General features: G+C 65.9%; 2 protein-coding genes across 2 annotated transcripts; both read right to left on the bottom strand.

The window, feature by feature from the left end:
- Positions 1-120: 120 nt before the first annotated feature.
- On the bottom strand, positions 121-4,049 carry LOC135315666 (bactericidal permeability-increasing protein-like). Its single transcript, XM_064465143.1, has 15 exons — positions 3,893-4,049; positions 3,605-3,719; positions 3,380-3,508; positions 3,125-3,280; positions 2,931-2,994; positions 2,762-2,822; positions 2,513-2,604; positions 2,207-2,419; positions 2,024-2,083; positions 1,430-1,597; positions 1,170-1,237; positions 842-884; positions 538-601; positions 377-453; positions 121-298 (listed from the first exon to the last, which is right to left on the bottom strand). The coding sequence occupies exons 1-15, from the start codon at positions 4,047-4,049 to the stop codon at positions 257-259; spliced, it is 1,509 nt and encodes a 502-aa protein (XP_064321213.1). The 3' UTR covers positions 121-256.
- A 3,399-nt stretch (positions 4,050-7,448) lies between these two features.
- Positions 7,449-8,354, bottom strand: ID1 (inhibitor of DNA binding 1). Its single transcript, XM_064465142.1, has 2 exons — positions 7,957-8,354; positions 7,449-7,785 (listed from the first exon to the last, which is right to left on the bottom strand). Exons 1-2 carry the CDS (start codon positions 8,275-8,277, stop codon positions 7,744-7,746), a joined length of 363 nt encoding a protein of 120 aa, XP_064321212.1. The 5' UTR covers positions 8,278-8,354; the 3' UTR covers positions 7,449-7,743.
- Positions 8,355-12,470: the final 4,116 nt, after the last annotated feature.

Raw genomic sequence — 12,470 nt, 5'->3', positions numbered from 1 at the left:
GAAGTTGCTGCAGGAGCCCCGGCACAGGGGACGGAACCCCTCACCCCGGCACGGCCGGAGCCCCACGCAGCCCCATCCCCGAGAGACACCACACACGCCACGCCAGGCTGATCCACAGTCTCGGCTTTAATCCCTGCTGAAAAGCCCCCGGCAGACGGGGGGGGTTGGGTCCCACAGCCGGGTGGCTCTGCTGGCCACGGGGCGGTGACACGGCTTGTGGGGGGGGGGTCAGTAGGTTCCCACGCAGTGGCTGGTCTCAAGACTTGTACTGCAGATCCGTGGCGATGAGCACGAAGCCCTGCGGGGAGTTGGGGTGAGAGGGGGGACACGGGGGATGTCGGGGGCATGCGGGTGAGGGGACAGGGGCAGCACCCACCTCCTGCAGTGAGAGCTGGGAGTTGAGCAGGCTGAGGCCGTGTAGGGTGGGCACAGGGATGCCGGCCTGGAGCCGCTCTGTGGGGAGAGCAGAGCCATGAGGAGGGCAGCCCTGGGACAGCTGGCAGGGGGACACAGGGACAGGATAGGGACAGCACTCACTGTTTGCCCAGGGTACCCCGAAAAGCCACAGCCCGAACTTCAGCAGGGTCTCCAGCCTCTTCACCTGCAGGACAGGCAGACCCCTGAGCCCAGCACGGGGCAGGCAGAGGGGTCCATAGCGCAGGCAGGGCTCAGCTCCCCTGTCAGGGCTGCACCTGCTGCCTGTGCAAATTCTCAGTAGCACTGGCCTTGCACAGGGCCCACAGCACCCCCAAACCCCATCCCTCAGCCCCCGCTCCCAGGCAGGTGCAGAGCCTGAGGCTCCCCTTGGCTGCCCCATCATGCCCCAGGCATGGCCACTCACCTCCACTGGGCCCACATGCGACATCACCTGCGTCACGCTAAGCCTGGAGGGCAAAAGCAGGGTGAGAGCCAGGCAGGGGGACAGAGACTGTCCCCTCCTGGGGCAGGGACAGGCTGAGACCCATGGCAGGGCTGGGAGCCTGGCAGAGTGGGTCCAGCTGAGGACCTAGTTGGGGTATGAGTGCCAGGGCAGCAGGCATAGCCAAGAGCCGGGGACAGGATGGGCTGCAAGCAGGTCATACGGGACCTGGGGAGGGAAAAGGGTGGAGGTGGAGAATGGGGGGAGCTCCAATAGGGAGGCTGGACCCAGCACAGGGCTGGGGACTTACCCCGTCAAGCTCACGGTGCCCCTGAGCCTGTTCCCAGTGATGGTCGGCTTCCCTGTCACATTGGCATCCTGCAGCAAGAACAGATGTCAGAAACACCAGTGCAGTGCCTGCAACTGTTCATCGCTCTGCAGCACCCAGCATTGCCCAGCATCCCCCCAGCATTGCCCCAGCATCACACAGGATCACCCAGCATTGCCCCAGCATGGCCCCAGCCTAGAGTGCAGGCAGCAGACTCTGCTGTGGCAGCACCAGCCACTCACAATGTTCAGCAGAAAAGCAGGGACACGCGTGGCATTGGGCAGCACCACGAAGGCTTCGGCCAAGCCAAAGAGGGCCCCATGCAGGGCGTCAGGGTGGCAGGAGAGCAGGGGCTGCTGGCGGGCCGAGAGGTGCAGCTCCATGGGCTGGTCTGGGTAGCGCTCCTGCAGCTGCAGGTGGAACAAGGTCTGGGTTGGTACAGAGCTACATGGGCACTGCGGGTACCAGCCATGGCTCCCAGCTGGCCACCACCACCATCTGGGGCCCGTGTGGTGGGCACTGGGTCCTGCCCCGCCCATAGGCCACCTGCCCACGTCCTGTCCTGCCTGGGTCCCATCCAGACTCCATCCCATCCTGTCTGCATCCCATCCCATGTCCCATCTCCCCTGCATCACATCCCTCCTGTGTCCCATCCTGCCTGCATTGCATTCCATGTCCCACCCCTCCTGCATCCCATCCCACCTCCATCCCATGCCTCCTGCATCCCACCTCATGTCTTGTCCCATATGCATCCCATCCCCTGTCCCATTCTATCTGCATCCTGTCCCAGCCCATGTTCTATCCCATGCATGTCCCACTCCCCACCCTGTGCCCACCTGTGGGGAGAACAGCCCCATGCTCTTGGTCCTCAGCTGGAGCGGGAACCGCCGTGGGAGCTGGAAGGCAGCAGACTGGTCAGGACGCTGGTACCACAAGGCACAGGAGGGCGTGGGGACATCCTGATGGGACCCGGGGAGGGGGGAAGCCCTGCCCACAGCCACGGCTGGAGCCATCCTTACCATGTTGCTGGAGATGTTCCTGCGCAGGGCCCCAGCTGTGAAGTATGTGAAGGCGGCCGAGTTGGCAACGAACTCAGTGATGGCCAGCAGCAGCATGGGCTCCTGCGCCATTGGCAGCACTGTGGGCAGAGCTGCAGGCCATGCCACAGGCAGCGCCATTGGCAGCGCTGAGGAAGGTCCCTGCTGGCACTTGCCCACCCTGAAGAACTCTCCCTGCACGGACAGATGGACAGACACAAGGCTCAGACCAGATCCCCCTGTGCCCTGGTCCCAGAGCCGGTCCAGGGACAACCTGGATGACATTACCTTAAGGGCGACATCCCCATGCTCTGCTGTGATGGCCGGCCGCTCCAGCAGGGAATGGTCGATGGCAGCGAAGGGGTCCAGCTGGGTGGACACTGCAGGAACATGGGGGTGGTTGGGGGGAACCAGACCACCTGCCCCCTCCTGCAGCCCCAAGTCCCACAGACCCCACTGGGCACCAGCCCATGACACAGCATCACCTGGGCCACGTTGCCCAGTCCCCTCCTGCCCCAGCCCTGATCCCTCACCTACCTTTCATGTGCTTCAGGGCATCCTCCAGCCTGTAGACACCCCTACGGAGCTCGAGGCAGAGCTGGAAGCAGAGCAGCACATCAGCAAGCCCATGGACAGTAGTCCCCAAGTTGCTCACTTGGGGGAACAGGGACACCAGCTACCCATAGAGCAGGAGCTGAGCACCAACCTGCTTGTTCAGCTGCTGCCGCAGGGCTTTCTGGAGCAACGGTGCCAGCAGGTTGTAGAGCCAGCTGCGGGGCAGAGCAGGATCCTCAGATCACCCTGGGGTGCCCCAGCCTCCCCCAACTCAACACCCCAGCTGGGGCACTGAGGAGCCCCCATGTACCAGGGAGAAGAGGGGAACAGGGCTCCTGGCATCACCTGTGTCCACGGTGAAACTCCATGTGCAGGTCGGTGCCGTGGGCTTCACAGCTGGCGCTCCACACCATGGGGCGGCCGCTGTCATCCATGCTCACCCCCAGCACTGCCACCACAGCCAGTTCATTCATGTGGAGCTCGACGGAGCCCCTGTCCCAGCTTCAGACAGAGCAGGTCAGCATGGGGATGGCAGTGGCCCAAAGACACCCTGAGCTGCCCAGGTCCCCACCCCTGTGCCCTGGGTGGGTGAGAACTCACATGGCACCCAGCTGGGCTCCCCACTCAGCGCTGAGCTGGATGCGGGCACGCTGCACTGTCAACCTCAACCCCACGTCCTCAGCGAAGTCCACGGCAGAGTCGTTCATCTGCAGCTCATGGATGCTGATCCTGTGCAACACAGGCAGCCTGGGCTCGCAGCTGCGCCCAGGGCACGACAGGGACGAGGATGGGGACAGGTATGGGGACCCCGCAGGCAGCTCTTACCGGGGCACGGCGTAGGTGAGTGTCCCCAGGAGTGGGCTGTGGTAGGAGCCCGTCAGGTTCAGCTCATGTTCTTTCTGCAGCAGCGACTGGAGCAGCTTCAGCCCAAACTGCCGGCCTGGGGCAGAGCAGGGATTTAGGGGAGGGCACCAGGGAAGGGGCTGGGTTGCCAGTGGGGCAAGCAGCTGGGTCCAGGACACCCTTCCATCCCCCATCCCAGGTCGTCTGGCTATGGTCCCCCTTGACCCCCTGCCCAGTTCCCCCAAGCGTGGTCAGGGGCGCAAGACCCACCAAATTCCAGCGCTGTCTGGGTCAGCCGGGCCTTGATGCCAGGGTTGGTGCCAGCCGCAGGCACACAGGCAGTCAGCAGGAGCAGGAGGCAGAGCCACGCTGGCACCAGTGTGCCTTGGGGATGGTGCTGGGACCTGGAGGCTGGAGCAGAAGACATGACTGTGTGATGCACAGCTGCTGCGGAGACCCCATCCCTGCGCACCAGCCCAGCCAGGACTTATATCGGGGACAGGGACCTGGGGTGACATCAGCCTCCTGCGCACACATGGGGGCCACCACAGCACTCCGGGTGCTGAAAGCCCAGCCTTGCCCAATGCATGACTCAGAGGGGAAGCCAGTTCCCCCATTGTTCCCCACTCGCGCCTGTCGTGGGAGCCGAGTAAGGCAGGGTCCCACACCACACTGCTGCCAGCCCCCTGCCCTGGGTGTGCTCAGGAGCCAGGGGAACCAGCCAGAGCTCCTCATGCAGGGGCACACGCTGGCATACAGGGTCATACAGGGACCCGGCTGGGCCAGAGTCCCAAGGGGCTTCAGCTGTACCCAGCACAGGGCAATGAAGGAGCAGGGGGCCGCAATGAGTCGGTCCAAGGGCAGGAAGGGTGGCATGGGGGGACAGGTTCAGCCCACTTGCACCAGGGAGCAGCAGCTCTTCTTGCTTTGGGAGGGGCTCTGTGGACCCTGTGTGGGGGCACCCAACTCTCAGTGGGGGTTAAGGGTGGCTGGGGTGCGGTGGCAGCCCCCAGGGCTGCAGTGTGACTGGAAGATCGAGACAGTCAGAGCGAGAGCAGAACTGTGCAATCCCCTCCAAAAAGCCCCAGCCACAGGGGAAGAGCTGCTGGCACTCCAAAACCCACTGCCAGTGGGACCATCCCTCAGCTGCACTGAGCCCCTCTGTGCCATGGGCTATGGCTGCCAGGGGTCCAGCTGCCTGCCTGGATCCAGCCCAGGTACAGCACTGGGGACCCACGGATCCCTCTAGGGAGGCTAGGGCCCCAACCCAGCACCATGGGGGGACACAGGGTCCACAGACAACCTCACTGGAGGGACCACAGCCCCGTGTCATGCACCTTATGACCCCTCGAGAGCAGCTGCCCACTTGCCTGGGAGCTCCAGTGCCACCAGTCGTGGCTGCAGCAATGGCCACAGCCCCAGAAGCGTCCCAATGCCAGTGTTGACCCCAGCCCCATGCCCTCCATGGCCCCTCTCCCCCTGCATGCCCCCGCCCTGCACTTTGCCTCACCATGGCAGGTGGTCACGGTGCCCCACACTGCAGGGGCCATGGGTCCAGGCTCCACCGTGTCCCTGGGGCTGTATATGGCAGCGAGCGGCAGGGACCAGCTCTGATGCTGATGTCCATCCTGGGGCGGCAGGGCTGGTTGAACCAGAACGTCACCAAGTTCCCCGGTCCCTAATCCCTTCCGGGATGAATCAGGTTCCATGAAAACAGTGAGGGATGAGTTGGGGCTCAGGTGCCCGCAGGGCTGGGCTCTCCTTGGGGCTCTCTGGCACATCCTGGTGTGGCCACACCCGACATCCTGGCAGGTGGTAGGCAGCTCAGCCCCACCAGCCCGGCTCCCAGCCTGGGCGGGCTCCACGCAGCTCCTTCCCCTGCTTTCTGGCTGTTCCAGCAGTGCCAGGCCCTGGGTCATGGCAGCCCTGTGGCAGTGCCATGCCATGTCCTTGTGCTCTGAGAGGGGGAATGATGGTCGGGGCTGCATCGCGAGGGCTTGGCTGTGGGGCACCTGGAGATTGGACAATGGGTTGGGCAGAGATGTGGGGGGACACATCAGCATGCACAGAGCCCCTCTCCCAACAGCGCCAGCCAGAGCTTCCATATCTGCCGGCAGCGAACGGGCAAGGACAGTACTGGGGAGCGTGACAGGGACGAGCCGCTGTGCCGTGGCATGGGGAAGAGCACCCCAGCACCCCCTACACCGCCCCCGGCCCCAGCAGAGCCCCCAGGTCCCGGCTTCTCCCAGGCCGTGCAGTGCGAGTGGGCACCGGGAGAGGGACCCACCGCCTTGGCAGCGCCGCTCTCCGGGACTGGGTGGGAGCCTGTGGGGCCATGGGCTGCGGTGGCAGTGGAGGGGTCCTGGGGCAGGACGCCGGTGGGGATGACAGAGAGGGCCTGGAGGGGACACTGAGGGGGGTGATACAGGGGACCCATCCAGTGATGGAGGGAACACCGGGGTTGATGGACAGGTTCATCCACAGGGACCCCGAGCCCACGGCTCCCCACAGAGTGCCCCCTGCTGCTGTGCTACAGCCAGGCCAGGCAGTGCCCTGGTTCCCCAAGTCACCTGCCCCTGCTAGGGGATTTGCTGGGCTGGGGAGCCATGACTGTGCGCACATAGGGCAGTGACCGTGCCTGTGAACACACATGAACACTCATGCAGAGGCACACACGTGCACACACCTGCAGGCAAGGCTGGTCAACCCCTTCCAGCCCCAGGGACCCCCAGCTGCAGGACAGCCCAGAGCTGCCATCCTGTCCCAGGGCCAGCTGGGGCAGCAGGAGCTCCCCTCGGCACCCCAATTTGCTCCTGCCAGGCCCATAGGAAGATCCATACGCATCTGCTGCAGGAGGCAGCATGTCCCCCAAGGCACTTGTGAGTCACGGGACAGCTAAGGTCAGTACTGCTGCCCAGGGCACCCCCCCCCCCCACCGCTCATGGGATTGCACAACCTCTGATGCAATTTCCTTCTCTCAGCTTGTCCAGCCCCAGTCCTGCTCACAGGAGTTGCACCAGCACGAGCAGGAACCACAAGGGCAGCACTGAAGCAAGTAGCACCCTGGGGCTTGCACCCACTCTAACTTAGGGCAGCGCAATGGAACCACCCGCAGCAGCATCACCCTCCCACAGCCTCGCACCCCACAGCAGCCTGTGCCCCAGCCTCAGCCCTGGCATAGCAGTGACTGTGGGAGGCACAGAAACACTGTAGGGTACGGGCAGCCCTGCTGGGAATCAGGGTGAAGGGAGGCCCACAGTGCAAACTCACTGCTGCCCAGGGAGATCAGCACCCCATGCTCTCCAGCCAGGCATGGAGCCCCACACGTGGCTCCCAGCACTGTCCCCTCCATGTCATTGTCCCATCAAGGTGCCTGACAATGGACACATCCCCATACTGCTATCCCTTCCCACTGCAGAAATCAGCGTGCAAACTATCATCCCTCATGTGCCTGCCCCTGACATCCCCCACCTGAGCTCAGGGAGTGAGAGGAAGGAGCAGGATATAGACCCCACATATATGGAGCCCAAGACAGGCTCCGTGGGGGAACTGTGCTGGGAGAAGGACAGGCCACCTGCAGATCCTAGCACACCTGGGCTCACCACAGGAGCACACCAGGGGAAGCTGGGACCAGTCTGTAGGAGAGACCCCTTCTGCAACACCACCACCGGGGCCCAGCCCCAGTACCCCACAGCACAACCACCCAACCCATACTGGTCCAGACAGGCTGCCCCCAGTTTCATGCTCCCTAGGGGAATGTCCCCGGGGCCCAGCCACTCCCCAAAGCCCCGGGGTGGGGGGCGCAAGCAGGAAGCAGAGGCATGCATGGTCATCAGGGCTTGTTTAATAACAAAAGTCTGGCTATTGTAGAACAATATTCTCCAGCATCATTGTAATATACAATACAGGGAATGCTCTCAGCAATCTGAGAAGGATACATCCCGCGGCCGCCGGGCAGTAACCCCTGCCCAGGCTGCGGGGGGACCCGCCGGGGCAGCCCCGCCAGGGGAGGGGGCCGCGGTTGCCGGCCCCAGCCGTGCCGCGGGTGTCCCGGGATGCAGGCGAGCCGCGGTGCTCGGGGCCGGTCTCCCGGGGGTATCCGTGGCGGGTCCGGAGCGGTCTCAGCGGCACAGGATCCGGTCGGCAGCGGGCATGCACGGAGCCTGCGGGAAACGGGGGGCCAAGCGGCCGGTCAGTGCTGGTCCGGGGGGTTCCCAGGGGCGATGGAAGGGAGCAGGAGGAAGCAGCACGAGCGGGGAGGTGACAGCGCAGTGCAGCCCGGCGGGAGAGCGGGACCGGGCCGTTGCTGCCGGGCCCTGGGGGTCCGCACTCACCTCGGGGGGGTCCCCAGCGGCGGCAGGGCGGGGGGGGCCGCGCTGCAGCGCCAGCTGCAGGTCCCAGATGTAGTCGATGACATGTTGCAGCAGCTCCACCTTGGAGACCCGCCGGTGCCGCGGCAGCGTCGGCACCAGCGCCCGCAGCCGCGAGTAGCAGCCCTTCATGTCGTACAGCAGCGCGGCGGCCGCTTGCTCCGCCGCCCCCGGGGACACCCCCGGGCCCGGCCCGCAGCGAGCGGCCTCCCCGGGCCGCATCGCCTTCATCGCGCCGCCGGCACCCGCGGGCAGCGGCGACGGGGCGGCGGCGGCGACCTTCATGGCGAGGGGCGGCGGGGCAGGAGGCGCAGCGGCAGCACCCTGCGGGGGAACAGCGGCGGCGCGCCCCGCCGCGCCAATTATAGAGCGTCGCCGACGGAGGGGGCGGGTACTTAGGGAGAGCCGCGGCCAATGCCGGCGCCGTAGGGGCGAGGACTGACACGCCCACCCCATTCACGCGCCCCCCTCCCCCCCCGAAGGGCAGCGCCTTAAAGCGGCAGTGGCGGGGTGACGGGGGGGGGTGACGGGGGGGGGTGTCACCGGGGGTATGGAGTGCTGGCTGCTCTGACACCTCCCCCGCTGTTAACGTGGGTAATTGCCCCGCGGGCTCCCGGTGTCGGGCTCGCCGCAGCCTCGCTTGCCCCCCGCCCCAGGCCTCCCGGTGCCCCTCCCCATGCTCCCAGTCCCCCCGCACTCCCCCGGCCCCCTATGGCCCCCCCCCCGCCTCCCCGGCGGCTCAGACCGTTAGACGCCAGGGCCGTGACGTCACCCATTCATAAAACCCCGCGCGCTGTCAGCGCGGCGCCTCACGGGCGGTGCCCATGGCGACGGGGGCGGGGCGGGACGAGGCGAGGCGAGGCGGGGGGCACCTGCAGCCCGACCCGGGCACCGGGGGCACCGGGATCCCCACGGCGACACGGGGGTACTGGGACACGGGGGTGCGGGCATCCGCACAGCGGCACCCCGCGCTCCCGATCTCTCCGCTCGCACCTCGGTCCCGGGGCTGAAGCCTCCGCGGAGAGGGGGGCTGCCGGGGCGGGGAGGGGGGGGGCTGCAGGCTTTGGTCCACCGGGGGCCCTCTGGGTGCAGCTGGCGTCGGGCACGACGGGCTGCGAGAACGGTCCTGCCGCAGGGGGGACAAGGGAGGAGGTCCCGCCGTGCGAGGCAGCATCCCGAGCCGCGGCCAAAAGCCGGTCCCAGCCCTAAAGGGCTTCGGGTCTGGGTAGTAATTAGCGTTACTGGTCGCTACCCCGCACCTACAGGGAGGCACAGCCCCGCAACAGGGCCGGGAGCCCGGGGGGGCCCGACCAGGACCCCGACCCACCGGGCCCACAGCTTCGCAGATCAGCACTGACAGCACTCCCAGCCCACGCCAAACAGCACGAAACGGTGCAGCAGTGAGCAGAGGGTGAGCAGGTAGAGCTGCAGCCTTTTGAGTCACTACACACACTCGTGGGTGTGCGTGCATGTGTGTACAGACAGACACATGGATGTGAGTGCATGTGTGCACACATGGAGGAGTGCACATGCATGCACGCACAGATGAATGGACACACACAAACACACGTGCACAGGAAGATTCACATAGATACACAGACCTATGGATGCACACACACACACACAAATGCGTCCATAAGTGCACGCACACACCAGAGGTGCACACGGATGAATGCACATACAGATACATGTATGTACATACATACATGCATGCACATCTGTGCACTCTCATGCACATGCACACCCCACCTTGCACACCAACGCGTGAGCCTGGGTGCCAGAGCAGCCCCTGCCAGCTCCCATGTACCCTGCAAGGCTGTACCGTGGGGCCTGGCTGCACCACTGCATTGTTGGCAGCAGCAGGAAGCCACGCTGGGCTCCGCTGTCAACAGAGCTGGCACAGGGCTGAGGCACCCCGACAGCTCCAGCACACCCCAACCTCACGCCATGCTCAGCTGCTCCCTGCCCTGCTCACCAGGGGATGGGGCTGCCAGGGTGGGCTGCACGGCTGCGGTGGCACTGCAGTGGTGGCACTTTGTCGTGGCATGCCCACAGGGACAGCCTGAACACCTCGTGCCCTTCCTGGCCAGAGAGTGTGTCATGCTGGCTGGCCCCAGTGTGGGCACAGAAGGGCCACAGTGCCTTTTGTGGGGGTGGACTGGGGACCAGACCCTCCCGTGCCTGGCCATGCTCAGAGTGGCTGCAGCCTCCCCAGGCATGTGGGGAGCTGAAGGCCTCCACTCCTCTTCCTTGTCTGGGCGGGGGACAGCAATCTGGGAGAGCACGGATGGACTTTAACCCTGCCAGCCTGGATGGGGGGAGCTGCATCCCTCTGTCCCTCCCTCTGTCCCTCCTCCCTCTGTCCCCCATCCCAGTGCAGCAGCGGTTCCCAGGGTGGGCACGGCGCTGGGGTCACCCCCTCCATTCAGGGCTCGGCGGAGGGCCTGGTGCTGCCCGGTTCCCACCGCGGCTCTCAAAGCTGCTAATTAGCCCCCATCTGGCGGCAGCGGCCCAGCCGCGGCAGGGAGGCCGGGGACATTGTGTGCAGGAATGCCTTTCAGGGCCGCCAGCCGGCCGGGTGCCGCCAGCTGCGCCTCCAACAATGCGCTGCAGCCGGGATGAGCCAGCCCCCGCACCTCAGCGGGTGCCCTGCCCACGGCCCCAACCACCGGCCACCCCTGGCGGCGTGGGGTCTAAGATGGGCCTCACTGCCATGGTGGGTGTCATGGCACATGTGGTGTGGCTGCCCCAGCTGCTGGCGGCCCCGGTCCCTGGGATGCCCCCAGCTGTAGCAAGCATGTCCTCACCCCAGCCCTCTGCATGTTGGGGTGCTGGGACCAGGGATGGGGTGCTGGGGTCAGGGGTGCCAGCATGGCCCCAAGACGCTACCCTGGCCACAGCTGGATGCAGGGTCCCAGCACAGCGTGCTGGCTAGCATGGCCGGTGTTGTCCAGCAAGATAGATAGCTTAATTTCCATGTCAATTCTGGGAACAGGGTGCACAGCGCGGTAACAGCAGCCTCGGCCATATGGCGCTGGCTGGGCTCAGCCTGGCTGGGGGGGCGGCTGCTTTGCACAGAGCAGGGGTTGCCCGGCAGCCGAGCACATCAAAGGCCCCGGCCACCCCCTGCCCTGCCGGGACCACACAGAGCATGGCTGTGCTGGGCTGGTGAGGGGCCGGCTGTGCTGTGGTGATGATGGGGAGGGTGGCCGGCCGGCACCCTAGCCCTGGCAGGACCCAGCCCCATGCTCGGGTGCACAGGGCTCTGCAGGGCTGCAAGCAGAAGGGAAGGCAGCACGGACACCATGGGTCAGTCTGGGGGGCCCCCCAGTGAACGGGACCCCAAACCCTGGCTGCTCCTGCCCTGGCTGGGAGCTGGGCTCCATCCAGGTCCCCTCACCCCGTGCCATCTGCAGATTGGCCCTGGGGACACCCATACCTCCACCCCGGAGCTGTGCTGAGCTGCAGGATGGTACTCAGGATGATGCTGAGCCAGGACCTCCCGCACCCGCCGCACAGCTGGAGCGGGGCTGAAGCCTGAGAAAGCCCCTGCGCATTCCCCTCCCACCTTCTCCCTTCCCGTTCCCGGCTCCATCCGCTGCAGCCCAGACCAGCTGGAGCCAGGCGGCCCTTCCTGGGATTTATTCCAGCTTCCTGCCCCTCCTCTCTGGCCGGCCGGGGCTGGGGCTGTTCTCGGCTGCTTCCTCTCCCTGCTCACAGCCGCCATCCAGGCGCCACCGCCAGTACCCACCACCCCGCAGGACCCCGGTTCTCACTGCCAGCACGCCCACTGCAGCAGGGCACCCGGTGCTGCACCAGGGGACAGCAGCACCCAGCACCCATCACCCCTCCTACCAACCGCACTCCCAGCCACAGCAGGGAGGCTCTGATGAGCTCTGGGGACCAGCAGCCCCAGTGTCCCCCACCTGCCCGAGGGCCCATGGGCAGGGAGAGGGATCACCCCAAACCCCATAGCAGGGCAGGCTGACTCCAGCTCCAGCCCCTGTCCCAGCTGGGTGCAGCTCCATGGATGGAGGTTTCCTGCTGGAGCCAGTGCGTTCATGTTTCCGCAGCTCCCCCGAGCCAGAGGGACCCTGCCGTGAGGGGAAGGTGACCCAGCGGCAGCCCAGACAGAGTGGAGCCATGTGGCCGGGAGCGGAGGTGCTGCGGGAACCAGGTGCAGCAGGCAAGCAAGCCTGGGGCCGCCAAGTTGTCGGCTCTGCTGGTGGCTCCTTGCAAGGCCCAGCATGCTTCCTTCCTCTGGTTCAGCCCTGGCTTATCATCCGGGCAGGGTGAGAGGCGACCCCAGTCCCCCCTCCCCAGGCCTTCCGCTCCCCACAGCCCTAGGCGCTGGGCAAGCTCCTGGCTCACCGCCACGCTCCCACTGCACATACAGCTGGCACAAGCATCCCCAAGCTCCACGGGTCAGCAGGGAGGCAGGAGGGTGATGCTGGGGTTGAGGGGTACCATGTGCAACC

This window comes from Phalacrocorax carbo, chromosome 14, assembly GCF_963921805.1.
Source record: "Phalacrocorax carbo chromosome 14, bPhaCar2.1, whole genome shotgun sequence".
In the NCBI taxonomy this organism is placed as follows: Eukaryota; Metazoa; Chordata; class Aves; order Suliformes; family Phalacrocoracidae; genus Phalacrocorax; species Phalacrocorax carbo.
The sequence above is the reverse complement of the archived record's forward strand: the minus strand, read 5'-3'. Positions and strand labels throughout refer to the sequence as shown.

What these genes read in the sequence shown, in the direction of transcription:
- LOC135315666 (XM_064465143.1), bottom strand. Translation starts at nt 4,049, where the DNA reads ATGTCTTCTGCTCCAGCCTCCAGGTCCCAGCACCATCCCCAAGGCACA. An exon ending in TGGGGCTGTTCTCCCCACAG is followed by an intron (nt 1,598 to 2,023) that starts GTGGGCACAGGG and finishes TTCCACCTGCAG; the next exon opens with CTGCAGGAGCGCTACCCAGA. An exon ending in GGCACCGTGAGCTTGACGGG is followed by an intron (nt 885 to 1,169) that starts GTAAGTCCCCAG and finishes TTTGCCCTCCAG; the next exon opens with GCTTAGCGTGACGCAGGTGA.
- ID1 (XM_064465142.1), bottom strand. Translation starts at nt 8,277, where the DNA reads ATGAAGGTCGCCGCCGCCGCCCCGTCGCCGCTGCCCGCGGGTGCCGGC. An exon ending in CCGCTGGGGACCCCCCCGAG is followed by an intron (nt 7,786 to 7,956) that starts GTGAGTGCGGAC and finishes CGTTTCCCGCAG; the next exon opens with GCTCCGTGCATGCCCGCTGC.